This window comes from Rhamphochromis longiceps, linkage group LG18, assembly GCF_057381845.1.
Source record: "Rhamphochromis longiceps isolate RC_006_pf linkage group LG18, R_longiceps_female_GT1.1, whole genome shotgun sequence".
Classification (NCBI taxonomy): domain Eukaryota; kingdom Metazoa; phylum Chordata; class Actinopteri; order Cichliformes; family Cichlidae; genus Rhamphochromis; species Rhamphochromis longiceps.
In genome coordinates this window covers 34,971,278-34,999,156 of record NC_140574.1, presented here as the reverse complement: position 1 = coordinate 34,999,156, position 27,879 = coordinate 34,971,278, and the positions used below count along the sequence as shown (strand labels likewise).

Genomic DNA, 27,879 nt, shown 5'->3' with positions numbered 1-27,879 from the left:
GAGGTACGCCATGTTGCAAGTTTTGTGAGGTGCTTTTTTGATATTTAATGGATCGGATTACATTTTTTTATTTTTCTCCGATATCCGATCCAGAAATTTACGTCAGTATCAGACCGATACTGATACGTAATATCGGATCGGTCCATCTTAAAATCAAAAGGGCTGTATCGCGACTGATTGCGCCCAGACGCCAAGAGACGGTACTTGGAAAAAATAGCGTGCATCGGTAATGTGGACCCGTGTGAAAAAAGGCAGTGGAGTGGAAACCCAGACGGCGGTAGTTGTCCTATCCCGATATCTTCATGTACCTTGTCTGTGGAGTCAGCGCATACACGGCGAATCATTTTCGAAATTATAAATTCCTGGAGGCGCACATCTAATTCACAAACTGTTGGGTACAAGATTTGGCCGTTTTTAAGCCTCCACGTTGTATGTTGACCATATGACCAAGATACAGCCAGAGGTTGCCAGCTGTGCGTTGCCATGTAAATAGTTTGCATTTCATGTGTATGCACTTGCTAAGTACATGTGAATAGATCTTGAATAAAAAAAGATAAACATACTTTTCTTTTCTGTTTCATATTTCATATGCTGGTTTGCCTGCAATAATGCCAAATAATAAGCTACTCTGTCAACATGACGTGGTTCTGCAGCATCGCACATTAGGATGTTTTATCTAATGATCTATGACCTCAGTGCATTCAAAATAACACTAAAACCCTATTAAGCGAGATATGAATTTATTTAGAACTCACCGGAAAGAAAATGCTGCGAGCAAACCAACAAAAAAATGGGGATGGCAGAGAACTCGATATCTGCTCGTAGGACCGCTGCGATCCAAGCCTGACGTTTAGTAATATCGGATACATGAGATCCCTCCCGTTGCCTCCAGGAGGGGAAACAATGAAAAGAGAGCCCATTTTCCAGCTTCTTGCCTTCCCTATCGTGTGATCTAACGTTGCAACCGACAACACAGCATGTACGAACCATAGCTGACGCTTCCGTGTGCTTTGTTTGGCCTACTGTCATGGCGGGAGGGGGCGCGACACCACGCTCCAAAGCCCTATTGTAAGACCAGGAAAGATGCCTTTCCTGGTCCCCGTATTGAGGAGTCTTTAGATATTCTTACAGGCGCATGTTGGTCTTCCACATTGGATTTGGCTAGTGGTTACAACCAGGTTCCAGTTGCTGAGGTAGATCATCCAAAAACTGTTTTTTGTCTCTTTGAATGGACACGCATGCCTTTTGGCCTTAGTGATGCTCCTGATGCAGCAGACCTGTCTGTGTCAGTCACTGCTCCTATATCTGGATGACATTGTGGTCTTCTCTTCTACAGTTGAGCATGTGGTGGAAGATTTCTTTTCTGATATATTGATCACATATTTTAACCATATCACTTTAGTAATTGTAGACTCATATTGTCACCAGTTGTATGTAGAATAGCACCACAAATTGGTCTTATACTCTATCACTCACATACACATAAACAGTCGGGCCATTGTAAGTTCATGGGAGATGTTAAGCAGGTAGTGGGACTCCTTCTGCTTATCAGGGATGTAAATTTCTAGGTGACAGCTAAGCAGAAAACAAGGTCATAGTTCTCTGTCTCTGAAGAGAAGGTTTCCAGGATGAGCTGAGCTGAAGGTATAGACTCACGTGATGTGTTGTGGAATTTTCTTTGTTTGAAAGTGTCTGTGTGTGTATAGAAGATGTGAGGGAGGCGGCCATCATCAGAGAGCACCCTGGAGTTTGGCTACAGTGTTTCTCTCCACGTTGCAATGTGTTTATTAAATTCACTTCACTTTGCTCACGAGGTGTGTGTGCCGGTTATTTTAAAACATCCATGATAAGCAGCACATGGAAAGGTTGGAGGTAGTGCTGGGGAGGCTGCATAAAGAGGGTCTCAAGGTAAAGCAGGCCAAGTGTGCCTTCTTCCAGCAGGAGGTGTGTTACCTAGGACATGTATTTCATGCATCAGTAGTCATGCTATTTAAACCAGTGAAGTATTGATCTGGGGGACCCCAGCACCCCTGCACAGGAAGTGTGGATCAGCTCTCTGTCTAACTAATCTGAATCTTTGATCATGTGGGTCTTACCAATAGCCAATACAGGGCTTAGATGGAGTTGATGGGTGAAGGGATTCACCCAGTACTAACTGCCTCAAAGCCCCCAGGTGTCCACCCTGCCTTCCCTGGTATATATAACTATATATATATATATATATATATTTATATAAAAAAAACAACAACACAGGAACTTTCATTAGACTTGCAGGCCTGGTCCTACCAGCCACACTCGTTAACAGCAGGTCCCCAACTAGTAGGTCAGTGCTCTTGAACTATAACTGGGCTTAGCTTAGCGGCTTGCTAAACTAAGCTCCAAGGGTCTGTTACTTTTAAAGGCTGGGGTAATGTGTAAGAGCTATTTGTACTAATGTAGATTAATACTCAGATTTCTACCTTTCCTTTTTCACAAAGGGCGAAAAAGGGAATGTCCACAATTGAGACTTTTTAATTGCATGTTTTATTAAATGAATTTAGCAGGAGCAAAGGAAAGCAGAATCAAATAATGATAAAAAGAGAATCAAATCACTTATGTTTATTCAATTAACCTACTCTGATCTAATGCTCGCTTTGTTCTGATCTTTGTGAGGAGAAAGGTTGGAGAGAGAACACCAAGCCTGAGGATGTGCTTATCTAGTGCTCCATGCTTAGTGGAAATCCTCTTGATTTTATAATCTAACAACACAAAAGTAAGCATAGAAAAACCGGAGCAATACAAAACCAATTTAAAAGTTGGGGCAGTGGTACATCCCTCTCATATCTCTGTTGGGTTATCCAACTGTGAATTTCTGAGATCCAATCTTCTGTACTGCTCATCCCACAGAAGACAAAGGGAAGAACAACTTATCTCTTCTGCACAACACTTTTATACCCGGTCATCCTTTCTCCTCCCTTTCTTACTGTATGTTGCATCTTATGAGATGACATCTGGTCTCACCCACGGTGACATCCAATCACCATTGTTAACATTTAATCACCCAACGTCCAGCCACACCTTATCATCCTCTCTCTAACGTTAACACATACTTGATTTAACACAGTTAAAGTTTGAAATCTTTAACTTTAAAATCAATTTATTACATTTTCTTATTTTCTGTGTTATTCTTAACATAGAAAGCTGCACTACATATGAACACTCAGTCACATATGAATATGCTTCATGTTACATTAATTATGCAATCTTACTTAATTTATCGTTAGCTCATTCTCACATGAACATTCATTTAAACATAACTGCTTTTAATTCACATATATAGGAAAACATTTTCTCTTCAAACGCTGTTTGTCAATCACAAAATAATGCAATTTCTTTTAATAAGACATGCCGTTCATAGCCAGACGTTCTTTTGCTGCTCAGTGCTTCTCACTTACTCACTCCTCCCATCCTTCTTGTCCACACACACACACAGTTACAACACTTAATACCCTTTCTCTTTTTCAGAATTATGTATAATGATGGGCTGGCAACACAGACACACACAGAGACTAATCTGTCTGTTGAAACCGGATCACATCTATGCATACAAAATCCACAAATTAGAAACGTTTTCATTACTCAACTCATTAATGGTAAATGGACTGGTTCTTATATAACGCTTTTCTACACGCTTCATACAACTAATTCATTCACCCAATCACACAAGCACTTCTTCTAAGCTCTTAAGTGCTCTATCTAACATTCATATGCATTCACACTCCGATGGATGCATCAGAAAACAACAAGGGGTTAGTATCTTGCCCAAGGATATTTGGCATGCAAACTGGAACCTGGGATCGAACCACCAACCTTCTGGTTAGTGGCTGACCTGCTCTGCCACCTGAGTTACAGCCACCCCGGATTTATCAGACTTATATTTTAATTCATGTCTTTGATTAAGAATAAAGATGATTTATTTAAGATAACAAAACCACATGTAGATAGACTATTCTTATGCACTCCGTATAATTTTTAATATAAATGTCAAGTCCTGAATGTTGTCCTTTTACGCTGTCTCAGATGTAATGAGAGGTAAGCCAGGGGACTGCCTCTCTCGACAGAACACATCTTCCACTATTGTTTCTTACACATCATAACAATACATAAAAAATGTTGAGAACAATGAAGATCATTTGATCATTTGGTTATTTCAGATGGTTTCTGAAAGTTAAAGGGCCTGTTGATTAGACAAAAAAATCCATAGTAGAAAATGACAATAACAGTCAATACTGAATTATTAAATCTGTGGAAAGCTGGAATATAAATCAAGAAAGTTTCCTTAAGCTTCTACACTATCATCAGGCTTTACTTCAATGCATATTATGTAGGCTAATGGAAAACTAAAATTACTTTATGCTTGTATAAATATCAAAAACCTGTTAACTTAAACATTTTAAAGGTCAGCACCCAGCTGGCAAATCTCATCCAGCAGAAAGTCGATGTCCTCTTGTTGAGTGGCAGGATTGGAAAACACACACCTGAAGAAATTGACTTTGGTTCCCAACGGTTGATAGCCAATCAGAACAGAGCCCTTTTCCATCATCCTGCCTTTGATCCGAGGAGCAACCTGCAGAGAAATATATTAAAGATCATCATTGGTAGTATGAACACATGAAGAAACTGAGACAGAAGAGGTCCCAGATGCAGACTAAAAAGACAAATCGTTATCAAAATAACACAGGAAGTAACATGACACAAATATCTAACACAAAGACGACAACCGCCTAATCATAACAGTCACTAATAATAATAGCCTTACTTTTAAAAGGTACCAAAGCTAAATCAGAAACCTAAGGATAAAAATAAGAAAATAATCAAAGAAATAAACCAAGAAATATCTACTACAACAATAACACAAAGCTTAACCAGAACTTAACCACTGTAATGATGTGCACTGACCTGATGGAGTCTTCTATCTCTGTCAGGTCCAGGTGGCAAGCTTCTCAGACTGGGAGGGATGTACCAGAAACACACATTACTGTGCTCTGGCTGTTTGAAGGAGGAAAGGGGACAGACCATGTTTGTTCATTTCAAAAGATGAGAAACCAAAGAGCTAAATAAAGTAAAGAGAAAAAGAGAAGAAAAAAAACAAAAACAAATAATATCTAACTAGTTAGATACTAGTTAAACTAGTTAAAGGTAAAACAAACAAACCAAAACATGTATGTCCTACAACAGTTCCTGGTTACATGTAAGTTAGACCTGGTTCAGGTTCAGATGGGTTGTCACTTTGCTTATTACTGCCGCATTACAGAGCACTGTGGAATTCTGTCCATGTCACACATTTGTCTCTAAACAATCTGTGCTGCTGCGTGCTAGGTGTGCTTAATTTTTATGTTTTGTTGTTATCACCGTTCAGCTAACCAGCCAACAATTTGTCACTGCTGAAATATTTCTTGCACAATTTTCTTTAAATTCTTTTTAATTTTAGTTTGATACATTTCTTTATTTACCGTACAAAATTAAAGCACACTGCACTAGTTTTCATAAGGTAATTAGCAAAAGCAATATTAAAGAGCTGTTTCTGGTTGGTCAATTATCCATCCACCCATCCGGTGGTAATGTTTGCAGTTACATGTTTACGGCACACTGAGCAGCAGTTTGTTGACAGGTTTAAATGTCTGTATTTTGTTATAATTGCTAGAATCCCAATGCACACACTCACACTTGCTGTTATGAGTCTTTTTTGTTTGTTTTTTCTTTTTAACACATCTTGAACATTAAGCAATACAGTGGTCCCCCGTTTATCGCGGGAGTTACGTTCTAAAAATAACCCGCGATAGGTGAAATCAACTTTATTTTATGTTTTTTCTTTTTTTTTCTTTTTTTTTACAATTATTATAGATGTTTTAAGGCTGTAAAAGTCCTCACTACAAACTTTATAAACTTTTCTCAGACAAGCATGAACGTTTTCACACTTTTGTTTTCATGTTTAAACACTCTCACAGTCCAAACCTTCGTAGAAAAATAAGTCCAGTATTATAGAGTGAAGCCAAAGGCACCCGCGGCTGCCTTTGACGGTGCAAAACGTTTCATCGACATTGTTGTGTTTGTTGTGGAGAAAACCTACAAATTTACAGCACTTCAGTCACACTGCTAGCGATCGAAGATTTATGTAAATTTGACAAGCTGAACGCATTCTGTACTGTACAAGATACACGGCACAAGATTGATTGACAATCTATAGCCAATCAGGACGCAGAACATGATGCGCTGTAAAAAACAAACAAACAAACAAACAAAAACTAGAAAAAGCTGCATTTCCTGCGAAAATGCAGTGTGAATGCCGTGTAGTGGAATCTGAAAAAAGCCGAAGGAGAACTATCTGCTCAAAACACTGTGTAGAAGCTGAACTCTGCTGAAAACTCCTTTATTTGAAAGACTACACTGAAGAGTGTCAAGAAAGCAGGGAAGATGTGCAGCCAGAGCCAGAGGTAGGATTTCAACCTGCGCTATATGGTCTTAAGGCGGCTGCTCATCTCACTGAGCCAAATTGGTTCTCAGGTGACTAAAAAGAGATGAAACTGAAAATTGTCCTGAAAAAGAGGTGAAGATGCTAAAAATTCTATTGAAAAGGGCAGAAGAGGTTGAGATTTGTGCTGATAACAGGTGAAAAAGCTGAAAATTCCACTGAAAAGAGGTGAAATTTTTGAACTTTCTGATGAAAATAGATGAAGAAACAAAATTGTGCAGAAAAGAGGTAAAGAAACTGAAAATTCTGCTGAAAAGAGCAGAAGAGGCTGTTTTGTGCTGAAAACAGGTGAAAAAGCTGAACATTCTGCTGAAAATAGATGAAGAAACTGAAAATTCCGCTGAAAACAGACCAACAAGGTAAAAAATTCTGCTGAAAAGACGTGAATCAGCAGAATTTCTGCTGAAAAGAGGTAAAGAAGCTGAAGTTTGTGCTAAAAACAGCTGAAGAAGCTAGAATTTGTGCTGAAAAGTAGTGAAAAAGTGAAAATTCTGCTAAAAAGAAGTGATAAAGCTGAAATTTGAGTGGAGAAGAGTGTAAACGGTTGAACTGTTAACTGAAATTTTTTTTGTCATAAGCGGGAATCGAACCCGGGCCTCCTGCTCCGAGAACGGCTGCTCATCTCACTGAGCTAAAACATGGCTCAGCCTGGCAAGCAAAACTGGTGATCACACTGATAATGTGGTCCTATTCAGCAAAACAACTGATAAAACAGAATTATGTGCTGAAATGAGATTTAGAAGCTGAAGTGCTCGCTGAAGATGGCTGTATGTGAAAGGGTACACTATGCAGTGTCAATAAAGCAGAGTACATGCAAGTACGGAAGATGTGCAGCAAATGTCACATGTTCGATTCGAACCTGTGCCACTAGATCTTACAGCGGTTGCTCTTCCCATTGAGCCAAACCAGCTCTGGTCTCAAACAAAGATATGATGAGAGAAAAAATGTTCACTGTAAAGAAGAAGCTAAATGGTGCTGAAAAGAGGTAAAAAAAATGCTGAACGTTCAGAAAAAAAAAGATAAGAAACCTGAAAATTGTGCTGAAAAGAGGTGAAAAAGCTGAAATTCTTCTGAAAGAGCAGAAGAGGCTGAAAGTTTTCAGCTACTCATTGAGCCAAACTGGTTCTCACGTAGGGCTGTGTGATATGACCAAAATCTCATATCCCGATATAAGAATTCTATCGTCCGATAACGATATAAATCACATAAATGTAACATTTTCTGTAGATTCTGTGAATCTCGGGAAGCTCGTCTTGCGGGAAGTGTTTCCAGCTGTGTGTCATGTAGCTGGATTAACCGATGCATGAAACGATACATTTTTAGACATAAGTTGTAACAGCCGCCGTTTTCTTTGTGAGTATTTATTACACGGCGTGCTGCGGGGAACAGCCTGTTCTAACGTTTGAGTCTAAGGTTTATTTTTTAGCACCTGGCGGCTCTTTTTTACTTCTCATCCGTAAATAATCTGCTCTTTCACGTGATTCTGTTTATTTTGAAAAGTCTCAACAGGATCTTGAGCTTTATTGTGAAAGGTTTATGTGGAACATAAACAAGCGGACACGCGATGCTGTTACCGTCGTTGTTGCTAACCACAACACATAAAAACAGGCGCTTGTCCGTCCGTAGTGTGGTTATATAAAATATAAGAGAAAGAGAGAACTTTAAGAAATGAATATAGCCACTACAGTGACCATCAAAACGATGAAAAAATATTGCCGTAAACAGTTTATTTTGCGACACCACGAAACAAACGATTCTGCTGAAAAGAAGCTAAAATTTGTGTTAAAAAGGCTGAAGAAGATGGATTGTGCTGAAAAGTAGTGAAAAACTGAAAATTCTGCAAAAAAAGGTGATAAAGCTGAAATTTGCATGCAAAAGAGTTTAAACAGTTGAAGTGTAAAGCAGAGTGCATTCAAGCAGAGCAGAAGTGTGCTAACAGCCACAAGTAGGATTCAAACCTGCACCAACAGATCTCACAGCAGCTGCTCATCTCACTGAGCCAAAGCAGTTCTTGTCCCAACAAAAGATATGACGAGAGAAAAAATATGCAGGGGGCCCAAGAAGCTGAATTGTTGTGAAAAGAGGTGAAGAAGCAGAACTGTATGCTAGAAACAAGTTAAAGAGCTAAAATTGTGCTTAAAAGAGGTGAAAAAGCTAAAATTCTTCTGAAAGAGCAGAAGAGGCTGAAATTTTTCAGCTACTCATTGAGCCAAACTGGTTCTCACGTAACTGAAAAAAGGTGAAAAAGCTGAAAATTCTGATAAAAACAGCAGAAGAGGCTGAGATTTGTGCTCAATTTCAGTCCACCAATCAGAGGTGCTGCTTCTGTCTGCTTCATCAGGCTGTGTACTTGTAATTACAGGACTGTGATAGTGTATTAATTTATAGTGAAAAAAAATGTTGAACAAGGTGGAATTGAACCCATGACCTTTGGGCTGCAGACCCGTGTCATTACCAATTGCGCCACCTGGAATGGGAATGGGGGCCTAGAAAACAGAGTCATGAGCAGTCAGAATTAGATCGCGGTGAGAGGTGAAAAACGCAGTTTTTTGGTGTTACAAAACGTCGTGTAACTCAAAAAGTAGGTGGTATAGAAGCATAATTGTACGCGGATCTCTGAGTTTTCTCGCGTCCCTCCTTTTATCCGTGGGGTGAGGAACCGCGACACAAGAACCACAACACAAGGAGGTGTGGCATCGTCCTCAGAGCAGGGACCGGCTGGCCGTGACCCTCCGCCTTCTCTGGCCGCCCAGCGAGGTTGTCCTCCATCAGTGTAATGGCTGCCTCCAAGCTTGCTGGCTGGTGGCATCAAACCCACCATGCTGTCCCCTTGGAGAGCCCCGCCACAAACTTTTCCAGGACCATCTGGTACCTGTTGTGTGGGATCTCTGATCTCTGAGTGATGTGAAATTAATCTTTCACCTGTAGACATGGAGTGGTTTGGCAACCATGATACTGTGCAAACACAACATTAGGATTATTTTAAATTTGATGTTGAATTCGCGATCATTCCAGCATTTTTGGTATGATGTGTTCTGGACAGGAAAAGTATTTTGCTAAAGTAACAGTAGATACTGTTATAAAGTGGAGGTTTAGTCCAACCTTCTTTGTCACCTCTAATATAATATCTGAACTCAACTTACATAAAAGAAACATTCATCATTTTAAATGGCCATGTACCACGTACACCCAGTCTCCAACATAAGGTCATGTTGCAGTGCAAACTGAACAGAAAATTGGTTTGGCATATAGTACTATCAAAGAATCAATATTTCTGGAAAAATATCTGTGAAGAGCACACTCACTTTGTTTTTGAAGACTAGTTCAAATTCTGTCCTTTTCTGCAGCTGATCATAGAGATACTCAGCATTCTCCAGACATTTGTTGACTTGAGATCCAAAGCCGTCTGAGCCCTCACATATTAAATAGTGGACATAGTGAGAGAGACAAATAGTTATTGTTAAAAGGGCATAAAGACATCTCATAACCTGGTTTTGTTTAGGGAGGGAATTGAAACCATTTGCAAAAAACAAATTACTACAAAAAATAATTCACGATATTCTATTGTATTTCAATAATTTTACTCTTGTTTACTAAATGTTTGATATGCTTAAAGGTTATGTTAGAGAGGTTATGTTACTGACACTATCGCACACACACCCACACCAACATTGCGGTTTTAGTTGTACTTTAAAATATACCTTTGCCTTCCACATCAGCCAGAGTTTAAACACATCAACGTGTCGGCCACACTGGATGCTTTTATCTCCAGTGTCATAGCTCACATCGTATGGTTTGTCCGTCTGAAAAAGGTACTGGGCCCCCAACTTATTACACTCCTGTAAGAGACCCTGAAGATGAAAGAGGCAGAAATCATTCATACAAACTAAAGCGGAAACTACACAGATGGGCCACTACATCCTGACTACCTGCCTGCCTACCAGAAGCTTGCTAAGGTCTCAGCTCTGAGCTATGTTTCCTATAAATTGCATTTGCATACAGTTAGACTGCATTCATCACATTTTTTGTTTGAATAGGCAACTGGCATTAGCCTGCACTAGGCCTTTGTCTGGTTTACAGGGCGATCGTGGCTCAAGAGTTGGAAGTTTGCCTTGTAATCGGAAGATTGCCGGTTTGAGCCCCGGCTTGGACAGTGTCGGTCGTTGTGTCCTTGGGCAAGACACTTCACCTGTTGCTTACTGGTGGTGGTCAGAGGGCCCGGTGGCGCCAGTGTCCTGCAGCCTCTCCTCTGTCAGTGCGCCCCAGGGTGGCTGTGGCTACAATGTAGCTGCCATCACCAGTGTGTGGATGACTGGATGTGTAAAGTGCTTTGGAGTCCTTAGGGACTAGTAAAGCGCTACACAAATACAGGCCATTTACCATTTTTAGCACTAGTGGCAGCTTTGTCTTGGAAACTAGTCATTTGTCCAGGAGGCTAGTAACACTAATTATCACTGGATACCTGTTTTTCAGAGGTGTTATTGCTTGCTTGAATTTACTTATTCATTTCTTTAGATGGCCATGAAATCAAAATATATTGGTACATTTCCTGGCCTTTGCTCAGTGATTTAGAATCTTGACTACCAATTTGAGGTGTGATATATTGTTATTACTGTTAAATATTTAAGGTTATTGTATTTGTGTAAATAAAAAAAGTACAGTTTGTGATAGCTTTTGTTTGCATTTTCTATTTAGAGTTTAGGGTATGTGTATGTTTGTAAACACAGTTTAATTATTAAATAAACTGTAATTTGGGGAGCTGACCATTATTAGCTACCTGTTGCTACTTCAATCATGAAACTGATCAGTGATCAGCTGATCTGCTTTTCTCTCTTGCTTGGTTATTGCCCACTTTGCGCCAGAAAGAGGAAACCAGCGGAGGTCGCGCTAAACAACAGCCAAGAGCCAATGTGGGCAGGTAAGTGACGGAAGTGACGGGCAAGGTAAGCGACTCATGTTGTAACTGACGTCAGACGCCGGAGATTTTGGCGGAAAATTAAAGCGAATGGTAGTTTAGAATTGAACAAATTCCTTTAAGTTTCAGTTTTACCAAATACACTTATCAATTGTCTTATAACTAACAACATTTGTCTAAATCATCTCCAACACCCTGGAGTTTAGAGGCTCTCCAAGATTACATTGATCAGTGCTTCCAGGATCTCGTAATGAAGAAGGCGCAGAGTGCATCTTCCCTGGCCAAATCTGAGATGCCGTCGTCGAAAAGATGTCACCCGGCAGATTCCCCCGGCACAACATCCCCAACCGGCAAAGATATTGCCGACATACTGGAGTCAATCGACCAACGATTGTCCAGTTTCGATGCGAGGCTGTCCTTGGTGGAGATTCTTCACCGAGAATTTAAATCCTTGCGAGAATCCCTGGAGTTCAGCCAGCAGCAGGTGGAAACGCTCGCTGCTGAAAATGCAACGCTAAGGGAGTCGGTGAAATGTCTCACAGACAATGTTACTCAGCCAAATAGAGAAAATAAAAAAATAAAAGAAACAGTTATTGATCTACAAGCTCGTAGCATGCGTGATAATCTGGTATTTTCTGGTATTCCAGAAGCTGCTGGAGAAGACTCGGAGACTACAGTAAAAAGCTTAATCAAAACCCACCTGAAGCTGCCAGAGGACACCGTAAAGAATATTGTATTTGATGGAGTGCATTGCATCGGCCCCATGCGGTCAGCGGCCGGGAGACCACGTCCTATTGTGGCCAAATTCAGCCACTTCAAACAAAAGGAACAGGTGAAAAGTCGCGGCAGGGAATTAAAAAGAACGGACTTCAGCGTAAACGACCAGTTCCCCAAAGAGATCCTGTGTATTAACTTCACACCAGATAAGAATCCGCTACACTCTTCTCCTATCCACTCACACAAACTTGCATTAACATCTGTTTAACTTACCAATATCAAATTGCATCTTAAGTGTGATATCATAGCAGAATTTTTTTCTTCTCGTTTTTTCCCCCTCTTGTTTTTATGCTGCTCACCCTTGTCCTTGGTTTCTTTCTTAATTTCTTTCACTGCTTCGATCACCTGCTTCCACACTTCCACACACATCCACAAACAACATCCTTTATTTTGACACATACGCACAGCACGATCATGCACAATCATGCGCTCAACAGCAGCACATTTACATCAGTCAGACAGCGCACACAGTCGTATAGGATACACACACTTAAGCCAAGCCTACTCATATTAGTAAATATGCACACACATAGTCAGACTCAGGGAGCATCTCGCCACACATTCTTTCTCTCTCTTCTTCTCTTTATTTACGAACAAGTGATGTATTCTCTCCACCTGTCTAAGCGACACACCCCTAGTTATACACAGACATCTATGGGCGCGCTAAGGTATGTTACATGGAAACTAAATGGAGCTGGCTCCAGAGAAAAGAGGTTAAAAATATTTAAAAAACTACAGGCAGATGTTGTCCTTTTACAAGAGACCCACAGACCTCTTAGAGGTTTAAAAGAACTTAAAACACTTGAGTTTCCTAACATGTTCTCAGCTTGTTATAATTCTAGACAAAGGGGAGTAGCAATTTTAATACATAAAAATATTAATTTCACAGTACTCGATACAGTTATAGATCCAGAGGGCAGATTCTTAATCATTAAACTATCTATACGTGATAAAAAGCTATGTATTGCAAGTGTATATGGTCCAAATGTTGATGATCCCTCATTCTTTCACGGTTTTTTCAGAGCACTCTCTGAACACTTAGATGCCACACTGGTTCTTGGAGGCGACCTCAGCCTTGGACTAAATGAAGAAATGGATAGGCTCAACACAACAGGAACTCAGCGTAATTGGCAGTCCGCAAATATAATCAAAGGAGTATATGAGTGACTTTGGCCTTTGCGATGCATGGTGCTCCCTTCACCCCAACAGTAAGGAATACAGGGAGTGCAGAATTATTAGGCAAGTTGTATTTTTGAGGAATAATTTTATTATTGAACAACAACCATGTTCTCAATGAACCCAAAAAACTCATTAATATCAAAGCTGAATGTTTTTGGAAGTAGTTTTTAGTTTGTTTTTAGTTTTAGCTATTTTAGGGGGATATCTGTGTGTGCAGGTGACTATTACTGTGCAGAATTATTAGGCAACTTAACAAAAAACAAATATATACCCATTTCAATTATTTATTTTTACCAGTGAAACCAATATAACATCTCCACATTCACAAATATACATTTCTGACATTCAAAAACAAAACAAAAACAAATCAGCGACCAATATAGCCACCTTTCTTTGCAAGGACACTCAAAAGCCTGCCATCCATGGATCCTGTCAGTGTTTTGATCTGTTCACCATCAACATTGCGTGCAGCAGCAACCACAGCCTCCCAGACACTGTTCAGAGAGGTGTACTGTTTTCCCTCCTTGTAAATCTCACATTTGATGATGGACCACAGGTTCTCAATGGGGTTCAGATCAGGTGAACAAGGAGGCCATGTCATTAGTTTTTCTTCTTTTATACCCTTTCTTGCCAGCCACGCTGTGGAGTACTTGGACGCGTGTGATGGAGCATTGTCCTGCATGAACATCATGTTTTTCTTGAAGGATGCAGACTTCTTCCTGTACCACTGCTTGAAGAAGGTGTCTTCCAGAAACTGGCAGTAGGACTGGGAGTTGAGCTTGACTCCATCCTCAACCCGAAAAGGCCCCACAAGCTCATCTTTGATGATACCAGCCCAAACCAGTACTCCACCTCCACCTTGCTGGCGTCTGAGTCGGACTGGAGCTCTCTGCCCTTTACCAATCCAGCCACGGGCCCATCCATCTGGCCCATCAAGACTCACTCTCATTTCATCAGTCCATAAAACCTTAGAAAAACCAGTCTTGAGATATTTCTTGGCCCAGTCTTGACGTTTCAGCTTGTGTGTCTTGTTCAGTGGTGGTCGTCTTTCAGCCTTTCTTACCTTGGCCATGTCTCTGAGTATTGCACACCTTGTGCTTTTGGGCACTCCAGTGATGTTGCAGCTCTGAAATATGGCCAAACTGGTTGCAAGTGGCATCTTGGCAGCTGCACGCTTGACTTTTCTCAGTTCATGGGCAGTTATTTTGCGCCTTGGTTTTTCCACACGCTTCTTGCGACCCTGTTGACTATTTTGAATGAAACGCTTGATTGTTCGATGATCACGCTTCAGAAGCTTTGCAATTTTGAGACTGCTGCATCCCTCTGCAAGATATCTCACTATTTTTGACTTTTCTGAGCCTGTCAAGTCCTTCTGTTGACCCATTTTGCCAAAAGAAAGGACGTTGCCTAATAATTATGCACACCTGATATAGGGTGTTGATGTCATTAGACCACACCCCTTCTCATTACAGAGATGCACATCACCTAATATGCTTAATTGGTAGTAGGCTTTCGAGCCTATACAGCTTGGAGCAAGACAACATGCATGAAGAGGATGATGTGGACAAAATACTCATTTGCCTAATAATTCTGCACTCTCTGTACAAATGTACTATTTATAAGGTTAGGAAAAACTGCAGTTAGCTGTGCATTAAGTGCTCTCTTGGATAAAAAAAAAAAAATTTCTCCCACTGAAAATGCAACTTCCAGATGAACAGAATCAACTTTTTAGTAATTTCCTGTATGATTGAGCATGGATGAAGAGATTGCAAGTTGATTGCACACAGTCACAATGATTTTGGTCTTGCCCAAACATCCTCAACCATTGTTTTCCTTAGTGTACTGCCCAAGTTTTTGGGCCCACACCCTCGTGAAGTCTGACAGTTTGTTTAGAAACATGCATAAAAAGCCTGCTGGAAGTCATTTTGTGGGACTCTGGCAGTGTATTTCTGTTCCTCCTTATACACAAAGGAAGAGATATTGGTCCTGAAGCTGAGTTTATGCTCTAGTGTAGCTCTGTTTTACTGTGAACCTGAGCTGCACCTGTTATCAAATGTACCTACATCTACTGAAACAATTTTTCAGTCTACAAGTGGCCAGATTTTTGACCTGCCTGGAGGACCAGGGAATTCGCCATGTTATTCAAAGTTTAGGAATATACTCGGCATTCTAGGTGGGCAGGGTTAGAAATCTAATAGGCCCCTGTAGGCTCAAAGATATTAACAGCAGAGCGGTTCTTTGTTCTTGAGTCACAATCCAATATATTATAGCCCATGTCATGTACACTTGTTATAAGACAATTAACAAGACAAGTATAGTGTTGCAGCAAAAACTCAAAGTTTTGAACCTCCTCAAATTTTAAGGTTAGGGAAAAATCGTCAAAAGCTCAAAAACGGAAAGTGGACACCTAATTTTACATAACCATGCACATAAATCATGTGTGTGTACTTAATCTGATGCATAATTTATTTTGAAACAGTTTTCAAATAGTTTCAAAAATTATTTACAATATGCTACTTACTACAGTAGTTAACAAAAAACTAAAAATTGTATAAAACACCACAAACATACCTATTTCTTAATGTTCTAACAACATTTTATAGCAATTAATCAAACTGTCTCAGAAAAACTGAAGCCCACACATCTGCTTCATTAAAGTGGTAAACAGAGGAAAATACAGACTGACAATAGCAGTCTTGACTCCAGATTAAAGCAAATCTCTTACTCTTTTCTTGACCAGTATGGCAGAGCACTGCAGAGGGACACCCATCATCTTGTGTGGATTCCATGTCACTGAACATGCTCTGAAAATGAAACAAAAAACAAACACAAAAGAAAACAAAAATATGCGGCACATAGTTGTGGTAGATATAAAACTCACAAGGGTAGTAATTTTTAGTATTATACTGCAATGTGTATGGTTCATATCATATTCATATTTTTATTTTTCCTCTCCGTCATGTCTGTTCCCATGTACTATGCAGCAGGTGGAGGTGTGCATTCTTGATCAGGACTTAGTGGCCCAACCAACCTGAGCTGTATTCCAAGCAGGTTAAACTAACAACTGGTTTTCTGTTCCAGAAAAATGGTTAACTTAACCAGTAAATGAGGTAACGTAAAGCAGTTTCAGTGAATCTACCCAGGTACCAGTAACTCAGGACCAGAACTACCCGAACGTATCAGACTCCATAATGGATCAGCAAACTGGGTCTGTGTCTGGGTCCACTTGCACAACAGGACAGATCTAAAACCGATTCTGGATGAGGCTAAGCTGACTCTAATTCAACTCTGTCATTTCATTCCATCATCCAATCCAGATCTGTTCTGGATCCATTTAGAATGGCTTATTTGTCCCATACCCATGGTATGTGAGCTCCACTGATGATGGCTTTCTTTGTGTATTCGCACATGTGCTCTGCATGGACAAACTCAGTGAACTAATTCAATGAGTTGACTGAGTTCTGATCAGGTCTTCTGGAACAGAAATCTCAGAGTTGCCGATCTATGAGTTAATCAACTTAGAGTTTGTGTTTGTGTTGTGAATGTCTCTTGGAATAGGCCTCTACTCAAGGTTGTTGTTACTGTAATTTGATGTTGTTTTTGTTTGTTTGTTGTTGTTTTTTCTTCTGAGATCTTTTCCCCACAGCTGCAACTGCCCAAAAATAATTGACTAGTTCTCTTCAATTACAAACTGTGTGTAAACCATCTTGGTGCCAAAACCATCTTGGTACTTGTGAGACTTAACCATAGGTGTGCGCATCAGAGCAGATGCCACTGGATAAAACAGAAAAATATATAGGAATTTTTCTTGGCCTGGTCTTTTTATAGCATATAGCTCCCTTGAAAATATGCTACTGTAGATCAAAAACTGAAGAAAACAATGAATCAACATATGGACATTACCTGTGCAAAGATCAATGCTGCTGCGGTGAAGCAATCTGGTATTCAATAGCAAAAATTAGGCTTTCTTGTCAGAGGTCATTTTTTGGGGGAAAAGAAAACAAGTGGCCAAAAATACTATACACAACGGTAGACTGGTGTGTAATAAGCAAACAAAAAAGGCAGAATAGTGGGTCGACCTTACAATAGAGAGAGAAAATAAAGATTTTTTGTAAACTGGTATCGAAGTACACTTCCTGCACAGAGATTCTGACGTTTCTATGGATACCACACATGTCTATATTTAAATAACAGATTTGGTGGTACAGCCAATTAAACCAGATGTTCTCCCTTTCACCCCTGGCCCCGGGAGGCATTGGAAAAGATGTGTTTGCTTGTGGATACATGTGAAAAACATATGAAGAAGATCTTGCAATAGGATGTAAATTGTCACAAGCTTGTTGAATCTGCTAATATCTTTTTTTTTATTTTGAAGTTTGACATTAGATACACAACATTACCTTTACCAGTAAATTTCTTTTCTCAGTTTGTGCAATGCACACACACTGAGTTTACCTTCAATTAAATTTTGGGAGGGCCTCAAAGAGAGGCTCAGTGATAAACACAGATGGCTTTTCCATCTGGCAGGACATTTAATAAAGGAGGGGTTTCATTGTGTGTTAGATAATAAAAAAAATGATGCACTTCAAACGTTCTGTACTAACACGATGCAATATAACATAAATGCTTCCTGTGGTCAAGCTGGATGGTGGGTATGTTATTTTCTTTTCAGTTCAACTAATCATTATGTTCAGTGTCATTTGAAACCTTGCTTTGCTTTATTGTTGAGCTGGCTCTCAAATTGCTTGTTGGCTCTTAATAGTGCTGTTCCAGTGGAAATATGCTGTGTGAACTGACTGGGAATATTTGGATAGTTACCGTTCAATGCCCTCCAATTTCATTCTGTGTCTGTCTGACATCAGCAGGCCTCCACCCCAAGCTGCCTGGAGGGACAGAATCAAAGAATACAGGCACTTTAGATAGACCATCTATGTTTCTACAAATGTGTTTCTAGAATTTATTACACACCCCTTAAAAATTGACTATTTAGATTTGGGAGCAGGAAGAGTAAATTACAGGACTGTGGACTACCAAATATTAGGTCCTTGTTAGTAAATGATCAACATATTGATTCAGTCTTCCTTACAAAATTGGTTATGGCAAGATGAATATGAGTCAAATGTGACTCTAAGTCGCATTTGGATGCTTTATCAGATAAATGTTGTTGTGAATTGGGGCTATGTAAATAAAATTTAATTAAACTGTCTCAAAAAGTACTTTAAATGTTATAAGTAGCAGTAATTTCAAAACTTGCACAACATCAAATTTATTTGCATGATGCTAGTGGTGTGCACACAACACTCGGCAATCTGTACTTCCTGATTTTAGATTTCAGATTCTCTTTTCTCAAACACACAAAACGGAAAATAAAACTGGTGCATGAAAGACTCAACTCAAATGTAATAATATACAATTATGCACAAAGAGAGACTGGTTTGAGTGTATATTGTATTACTCCTGAAGTAGGTGCATAAATTATTTACATAGTCCAAACATGATACTGAAAACAAAAAGCAAGTATGCGCACTGTAATCCATTTGATTTTAGGAAAACATTTTGGTGTAGGTCAAAGGTTACACTGTAAATAATGTCCTCTGTGTGAAAGCAGGGAGAGGTGTAGAGAGCACTTACATCAACGTGCATCCAGAGTGTGTGTGTGTCGCAGATGTCTGCAATGGCATTAAGGGGATCAAAGGCTCCATACACAGTAGTTCCTGCTGTGGCGTTCACATAGAAAGGAACCAAACCCTAGAGAGAGGCAGGGATTTGTACTGACAAGGATTGTTTTTACTGATGTATTTTTTAAAAAACCTTTCATTCATACCTTTTCTTTAGCTGTGGCAATGGAAGTCTCAAGTGCTGCAGGAATAATTTTCCCTCTTAAACAAAAAGTGTATACATGTTCAGTAAATAGAAATGTGCTATTCCCTTTCATTAATCTATAACACATGAAAATCAAATCAATTTATGCCAAATATATGCAATATATTGTAATATAGTGGATCAGAATCAGAGGAAATTATGTAATATAATGTATGACACACATCACTATAAAAATATTTTTATTGTCTTTTGTTTTTTAATATCTATGAAACATAATATCAAATATCTTCTCCTATTGGAACAATTTTAGCAAAACATATAAATGAATACAGACAAACTGGGACAGGTGAGCAAACATGTTTGATTAGGCCGGGTTAATGTCAGGTGTGGTTAGCATGCACCTTACTCACCTTTCATCACATTTCACCACAACCACATTCTCAGTGCCTATGCCCAGCACAGCTGCAGATTTCTTTATTGAATAATGACTCTGAATAGAAGGAGAGACAGCCTTTCATCTGTATTTGTCTCACTTCAATATCAAGAAAAAGACTTAACCCCTTGATTCAACTGAAAGAAGTGCTCATAGTGATTCCATTAAGGCATTTGCAGGTGCTCGTTTATATTTATTATTCTGTAATTGTGTTTCACTCGTGCTGCACACAAGCCATTTTAGGATATTGCACTGACAAAAACAGCCAACCATAAACAGCACAGTGCAAAGGTTTTGAGCCAGTGCCACCCTTCTTTTTCATTGGCCTAGTTATGTATTTTCACTTTGCTTCCAAAGAACCAAACTTTCCTGAAATTCTTAAAAGAGCTCATCTTGAGCAGCTCAGCTTTCTGAGAGTTTTTCAAAGTTTTAGCTAGTGCATCACACCACTTGATGCTGGCATATGTACCATTCAAGCCTAAACAGGGCACCTAGTTCAGCAGATGAACCAAGAAGCCACCTTCTTGACAGCCAGTCTGCATGTTTAACATAACAATAATCTCAAATGGTAACAGAATACTCTGGAAACACACAATGGGAAGACTATCAGTGATGAGCAGGCTTCCCAATAACCCTGATCTTATTTTTGAAGCAGTTTGGGATCATCTTGACAGAGAACAGAACAAAAGACGGAGAATATTAAAAGTAGACCTTTGAATGGATTTCTGAAGACTACTTAAAGACATCTGAAGAATGCCTTCCTGTTCAGGCTGTGCTGAAGAATAAAGGTACTCGTAAAAAATAGTGATATTCTTTTTTAGTTTTTAGAATTGTAGAAACTCTGGTTTTTCTTATATCATTTTACATATATATTTCCCTTTATGTTTGCACATGCTTCACTGAACCTATTTACAACTTTCCTAGCAAAATACAAAGAAATGGGGGGTGGGGTGGCTTGAAACTTGGATTGTAATTGGACTGAAGTACTGTAACTTCTTTTGGAGGTCTTATTAAACGCAAAAATGAACATCAGACATGTTAGACCAGAAACAATGCAAGAAGTCAAAATAATGCCACTTTCATGTGGAGCTGCAGGGCTTACGCCCATAGATTGAGAGAGTGTGCGAGTTATGATTACATGTTCTGACGTGAACATGGCCAGCCGAGGCAGAGCTCCCATCCCTCTGGTCTTCACCTCTGGGTAGAAGTGATACCTGGCCAAGAGGATGCTGTACAGATTGGATATCGTGCCTCCTATAGAAAATAGAATGCAAGTAGAAAGTTAGTCCATTGTATACCTTTCTTTAACTACTGATACTCTAAACTCAATTTACTCAATCTAAACTCAAAGTCAAATCAATTTTGTACTGATTTGTAAAGAGTGTAAATCATGGTGTGCATGCATTTTGACAAAATCCATGGCAGTAAAAATTCTCCTTAGTGCATAAAATGACCATAATATATAAAAAAAAATAGCTTTATCATTCATAGAGGTCAAAGGTTCAGGTTTTTTCTTTAATTAGTCAGTTATCCATATCTAAAGGTGTTTACTTTTAACTACTTGAAGCAGATTTTTGTCATATCTTTTTTTTACCTGGACAGAAGAGTCCGTCACCCTCATCATCAGCCCACCCCACAATGCTTCGCATTTTTTTCAGCAGAGCCTCCTCAATGAGGAGGAAAACAGGCGAAACTTCATATGTGAACCTGGTAAAGAAATGTACATTCTAGAATTACATAGAAATGTAATTCTATTACAAATAAAGCCTGTAAAACAAGCAGCATCTCCCAGCCAGTTTTAGATAGTTGCACATTCTCATATAAAACTCTATGAACTCCGCTAACTGGTTTACAGCCTGTGGTTTTCTGAACAAAAGAGATTCATGCACATGATAATATTTAATCATTCTATGTCTATGTCTTAATAAATAATAATTGAAGAAAGAAGTGTTTTACTGGTGATTCCTCAAGGTGGATACATGAATACAACAGCACCCTGACTGCCATTAGGTATCAGAAAGAAATCCTTGGATTGTCAGAGCCTACGCTGGTGCAGTGGGTCCTGGGTTCCTCATGGTGCACAACAATGCCTCATATGCCTTCTGTGGCAAGAGTATGCATTTTCAAAGTGTTCATCCATTTTTTTGGACTATACATACATTAATATGTAAGTTTACACCAGGGGTCGGCAACCCTAGGCACGCATGCCACAGCTGGCACGCGAAGGGTTAACTGATGGCACGACCATAGCTGGACTGGCCATCGGGCATACCGGGCATTTGCTCGGTGGCCCGGTGACTTTTTTTTTTCTTTGTAATGGTATAAACAATGAAAGGTGGTGGATTGGCCAGATGCTGGTCAGTGTGTAAAAATAACTCAGTTGTTTGGTGGTGGCTATGGCGGTGCTTCCTCAGATTCAGTAACATTAGCAAGTGGTGGAGGCCAGCAGGTGGATGAGAGAAAGGGGAGGCAGGAGGAGAGCCCCGAGGCAGCTGCAGGTCCGAGTGTCAGGTGAACTGAACTTCAGGTAAGAAGTTATGACCTGCAGTCTATCTGGGTCAGATATAAACCAAGTTTAGGTGGAGTTTGTTTTCGTTGTGCTGACTTTTTACAGTCAGTTACAATAACTCGTGCTGCGTGCTAGCTAGCATGATGGAGTTTCTATACAGCTGGGTGGGTGCTATGATGTTACTGATAGTGAAATTTATTTTATTCATAAGGTTAGTTAGTAGAGTTGCCAACCGTCCCGTAAAAAGATGGAATCGTCTCGTATTGAGCGAAAATATTACGCGTTTGGTGTTGAGCTGAAAAAGAACAGTTTGTCCCGAACTTCAGCTAGAATGGAAAAAGACACAAAGCTGGAGTTACTCTGTGTTTACGCTGCACAGCTGCCTCTTCTTCTCTCATTCTCTCTCCCTCTCTCTCCTGTTGCTACTTTAATCATGAAACTGATCAATGATCAGCTGATCGGCTTTTCTCTCTTGTTTATTTATCGCCCACTTTGCTCCAGAAAGAGGAAACCAGCGGATGTCGCGCTAAACAACAGCAGCACGTTTAAGCTTGATCAGCTGTTGTTAGAATTTATTTAATATTACTTTCTAGTATCAGCTGATGTCTGCTGGAGCCACAGCTGTAAAGCTGCTGGTCATGATGTCGGTTTGGATATGTGGTGAGAGGGAAACATGAAGATGAAACCAGGAGATGTCCTTACTGAATCATCAGAGCTGAACAGGTGATGGAGAAACAGGTTTACCTTTTAGGTGACATGAATGAGTTGAAGGGAAGTTATGAACTGTTTCTGAGAGACAAATAACACCAGGATCCTTTTCTAAGCAGCTGACAGCTGGTAACTGTGCAGGGGCGGGTCTAGCAAAGTTTTGCCAGGGGGCCAGGTAGGGCATTAACAGGAAAAGGGGGGCACAAAGAAACACTTTCTTATTCTCATTTAAAATGTCTCGCTTTTATTAAATAATTATCTGAAGCTTACAACCAAAGTTTTTATCTGACGTAAAATGTATAGAAATCATACATATAACATTGAAGCATGCAGCTGGAATCCATAGCTGTGCGTGTTCATGGAGCTGCATTTTCACCTGCTGGACATCACTACCTGACAAAGTTAACTGTCTTCAGAACATTGCAGAGGCCTTATTGACAGTGTTTGGCTCTACATGTCTGTGTGAGCAGATTTTCTCTCACATGAGTCCTCAGGTCGCTGTCTGAATGCTGGACACTCGGAGACCTGTGTCTCTGAGTGGGAGACCAGAGATCACATTAACATGTGTGTCTCTGTATTAACAACCATGCCATATTGGCCCAGTTTATTTTTCTTAATTATTGTTGTGAGGAGACCGTAAATAGCATTTGCATTTTCTGTTGTACAGTTCATTTGCTGTTATGGATAAAAAGTCTTTTTTTGTTTCAAAATAGCTGATAACTATTCGCTGATAGCTGCCAACATCTGTGCACAAATATAATTCTATAAAGTTTTTCTATATAGTTTGTAACTGTTAATATAGAGCGTTCTAAAATTGATTGCTAATGCAATCATATGGCACACTGACTTCTGAAGAAATTCTAAATGGCACTCGTCATCAGAAAGGTTGCCTACCCCTGGTTTACACACACTCATCGGCATCGGTGTAATGGTAATTTCAATTATTTCTTTAAACAGTTCTTTTTCCTGGTTGAAATGATTGTCCATATTTATTTAATGAATTAAAAATTCAAATCACAGAGGAGGGGCCTGAAAGCTGGAGGCTCTGGCTCCTATCCGGTTGTTCAGTCTGACGTCACTAGCCGTGTCTGGGCCTAAACTCCGCTGCAGGTCCATATATCAAACGATCACTATGGCATTACTGAGAGTTGAAAAACTGTCTAAAGTCTTTCATCTTTAATAAAATGATCAGCGTTCTGCTCTACCAGGTGTAACAATTGAGTTTAACATTCAGGCATCCATGAAAACGGAATTTATGACATTTAACGGAGTTAGAAGTTAGCAGGGAGTTAGCTCGCTAGCTTCCATCTAAATACAATATAGCATGTCCTGACTGCGGGGCTTTGGAAACAAATTAAAACGTACAGCTCTGTTATCACTTCCAGCATAAATGAAGACAGAAAACTAAACAGCAGTGACGTTTGTAGGGTTACTGAAGTTGAGCTACCTGGTATATAATGATGTGCTACGTGACCGCTAGCGACACAGCTATGTTAGCATAATATAAACAAGCTAACTTTTTTTCCACTGGATAAAAGTTAACGTGAGTGTTCTCGGTGGTCAGGAACAAATGTAATCGCATAGCAGGATGCTGTAAAAGGACCAAACTTCAGCCAGGAGAACAACTGAGATAATCCATCCACAATACGAGGTTAGTCATTCATATACTGCTGCATGGGCTGGGCTGTAGTTACATCCTAAGGTTTTAAAAACTGAGCTTAAATAAATGATTAGCGGTAATAAAAGCCGAGGGAGGTCAACAGTGATCACTGACTGTTTTAGGAGCTTTTTGAGATCAAATAGAAGAAAATACATAACATTAAACATGTTAACAACACAAAAGCCATATTAAACGCAGACTACTTTAGACCCGGAAGTAGGATTCGTCGCACTATGAGGTCTTTAAGATAAGAAGGGTCTTGATTATTCAAGAGCAGGAGGACCTTGCAGTTGCAGCAAGATTTCAATCCATTACAGCTTAGTGTGTCACCAATAGTGTTCTTGGTGAGCGTGGTTCCAGCTGCCTTCAGATCATTAACAAGCAAAGTTCAAAGGTAATTTTATATTTCCTCCATTTCCACCTTCTCACCAAGCTTTTCACTGATGGTCTTATAACAAATTCCAGCCTTGTGCAGGTTTATAAGCTTGTCACTGATGTTCCTTCACAATTTTTTAGAATTGCCCAGGTTGGAATGGAACAAACTGATTTTATAGACAGCTTTCTACATTTAACAAGTTCCAAATCCAAATCCAATTTATTTATATAGCACATTTAAAAACTTTAAAAAGTTTTCCCAAAGCGTTGTACAAGAACAAAGCAATAGATAAACCCACTCACACTAAAACACTCGCACAACACACCTTAGTTCTATCCGGTCGTTAAGTGATGACGCGACGAATCCTACTTCCGGGCCTAAAGTAGTCTGCGTTTAATATGGCTTTTGTGTTGTTAACATGTTTAATGTTTTGTATTTTCTTCTATTTAATCTCCAAAAGCCCCTAAAAGATAAGATAAGATAACCTTTATTAGTCCCACACGTGGGAAATTTGTTTTGTCACAGCAGGAAGTGGACAGTGCAAAAGTTATGAGGCAAAAATTAGAATACAATAAGAATAAATACAGTACACAACTGTACAGAATAGAATAAAATAAAATACTATATACAGTAGAATAAAATAAAATAAATATACAATAAGATAAAAATAGAATACAAATACTATATACAACTGAGTAAAAATACAACGATGACTGAAAGGATTATTGCACTTAGTATTATTCTTAGTATTATTAGTAAAACAGTCAGTGATCACTGTTGACCTCCCTCGGCTTTTATTACCGCTAATCATTTATTTAGGCTCAGTTTTTAAAACCTTAGGATGTAACTACAGCCCAGCCCATGCAGCAGTATATGAATGACTAACTTCGTATTGTGGATGGATTATCTCAGTTGTTCTCCTGGCTGAAGTTTGGTCCTTTTACAGCATCCTGCTATGCGATTACATTTGTTCCTGACCACCTAGAACACTCACGTTAACTTTTATCGAGTGGAAAAAAGTTAGCTTGTTTATATTATGCTAACATAGCTGTGTCGCTAGCGGTCACGTAGCACATCATTATATACCAGCTAGCCCAACTTCAGTAACCCTACAAACGTCACTGCTGTTTAGTTTTCTGTCTTCATTTATGCTGGAAGTGATAACAGAGCTGTACGTTTGAATTTGTTTCCAAAACCCTGCAGTCAGGACATGCTATATTGTATTTAGATGGAAGCTAGCGAGCTAACTTCCTGCTAACTTCTAACTCCGTTAAATGTCATAAATTCCGTTTTCATGGATGCCTGGATGTTAAACTCAATTGTTACACCTGGTAGAGCAGAACGCTGATCCTTTTATTAAAGATGAAAGACTTTAGACAGTTTTTCAACTCTCAGTAATGCCATAGTGATCGTTTGATATATAGACCTGCAGCGGAGTTTAGGCCCCGACACGGCTAGTGACGTCAGACTTAACGACCGGATAGAAAATCTGTCCATTAGGCAGCCAAGAAGCCTAAAGGATTTTCTGAGATGTATTCTACTGTGCTTCCCAACAAGGGTTTCTCCACCAAGTACTAAGTCATGTTTTGATTGGAGATCAAATACTTATTTCCCTCAATATTTTTTCTCAATGACATGCAAATCAATGTATAACTTTTGTATAATGTGACTTTTTTGAGATCTTACATGTTCGTGTTGGCTGTTGAGGTCAACCACTCGCCAGCCACACCAATCACATCCAAACCTGAAGAGAGCTGATTGAAAAAACGTGGATGACCTGAAAAACATAAGTAAAGAAGAATTAGTGTATATATAGTTTTATAGTGTGGGTTTTTTCTGTTTGGGGTTTATATATGTGTTTTTATGCTTATGAGTGCATGTGTGTGTGTGTTATAAAATAATACATAATACTTTACTACTAAGGTTTGACATTTCTTGTGTGCATTTATACATCTCCAATAAAATAAAGACAACAAAGAATGTGATTAAAGATGTACAGTAACAGAAATGTCCTTCATTATTCCCTGTAACAGGGAAGCCTTGTTCCACCAGCAGTTCCGGTTAAAAGGGTTTTTTCCTTCCCACTGTCACCAAAGGACGTGCTCAGAGGGGTCACATGATTGTTGAGGTTTTCCCTGTATTCTTTTAGGCTCTTCACCTTACAGTATAACGCACCTTGAGGCAAGTGTTGTTGTGATTTGGGGCTATATAAATAAAACTGAATGAAACTGAATGTATTTGATGTCTGACTATTGTCTAAAGAATATTTAATCAATTTCTTTCTAACAACCCACATTCTGTTAACCAATACTTTTTATACCTATAGTGGTGCTCTTAAGGCATCAGATTGTTTGTTTGGAAACACTGGCATAAAAAGAGTAACTTTGGTGCATGCATCATTTTACAGTATTTCGGCAGCTGTGCTTGGGTGTGCGCGTGCGTGCATGTGTGCTTGATTGCATTGGGTTTGGAGTGGCTGACTTGCCAGCATGCCACGAAGGTGCCTCTGACTTTTAAATGTTTGGCTCTTGGTGAGTGGGTTGGGTAAAGTAAATTCAGTTTCCCGATGAATAATGCAGTGGCAATTTTTTAGACAGCATAGATAAAATGCATAAGGTTGATTAGAGTGGTGTAGTGGTGTCCTCGGGATTCCCATATGCTTGTTTGCCATTCACCTAGGGACCATTTTTGATCCAAGGGTTACAGACACAATTTTCTTTTACTGGATCTTCTCCACTCATGTCTCCTTGCAAGTCTCTTCAGTTAAAACATATCATCTCCATTAGAAGAAAAATTGAACCTGGATTTCAAATTTAGGATTGACGACTTTGTTGTTGACAAACGTGCCCCCCTGGCTCGTTACCCACATCTGGTCAGAATTTCGAGGCAGTGGGAATATATTTTCTTAGAAAACTTGTGACATGCTCAATAATTACTTTATCTGCTGTATACGAAAAACACGGGAGAACTTGGACCAGGAATGCTTCG

At 39.5% G+C, this 27,879-nt stretch overlaps 1 protein-coding gene across 3 annotated transcripts in view; it reads right to left on the bottom strand.

Moving 5' to 3' along the window:
- Positions 1 to 2,526: 2,526 nt before the first annotated feature.
- Positions 2,527 to 27,879, bottom strand: part of gad3 (glutamate decarboxylase 3) — a 38,010-nt gene continuing 12,657 nt past the window's right edge. For 2 of the 3 annotated variants that reach the window (XM_085388359.1, XM_085388360.1), the window contains 12 exons: positions 26,578 to 26,668; positions 21,233 to 21,345; positions 20,777 to 20,892; positions 19,616 to 19,695; positions 19,207 to 19,261; positions 19,014 to 19,130; positions 18,201 to 18,265; positions 16,108 to 16,186; positions 10,213 to 10,362; positions 9,817 to 9,924; positions 4,939 to 5,028; positions 2,527 to 4,606 (listed from right to left, as the gene is read on the bottom strand). In XM_085388359.1, the coding sequence (XP_085244485.1) occupies positions 4,433 to 4,606; positions 4,939 to 5,028; positions 9,817 to 9,924; positions 10,213 to 10,362; positions 16,108 to 16,186; positions 18,201 to 18,265; positions 19,014 to 19,130; positions 19,207 to 19,261; positions 19,616 to 19,695; positions 20,777 to 20,892; positions 21,233 to 21,345; positions 26,578 to 26,668 (1,238 nt within the window). In that variant the 3' untranslated portion in view covers positions 2,527 to 4,432. The remainder of the gene's footprint in view (positions 4,607 to 4,938; positions 5,029 to 9,816; positions 9,925 to 10,212; positions 10,363 to 16,107; positions 16,187 to 18,200; positions 18,266 to 19,013; positions 19,131 to 19,206; positions 19,262 to 19,615; positions 19,696 to 20,776; positions 20,893 to 21,232; positions 21,346 to 26,577; positions 26,669 to 27,879) is intronic. The other variant, XR_014908402.1, reaches the window with a different exon arrangement.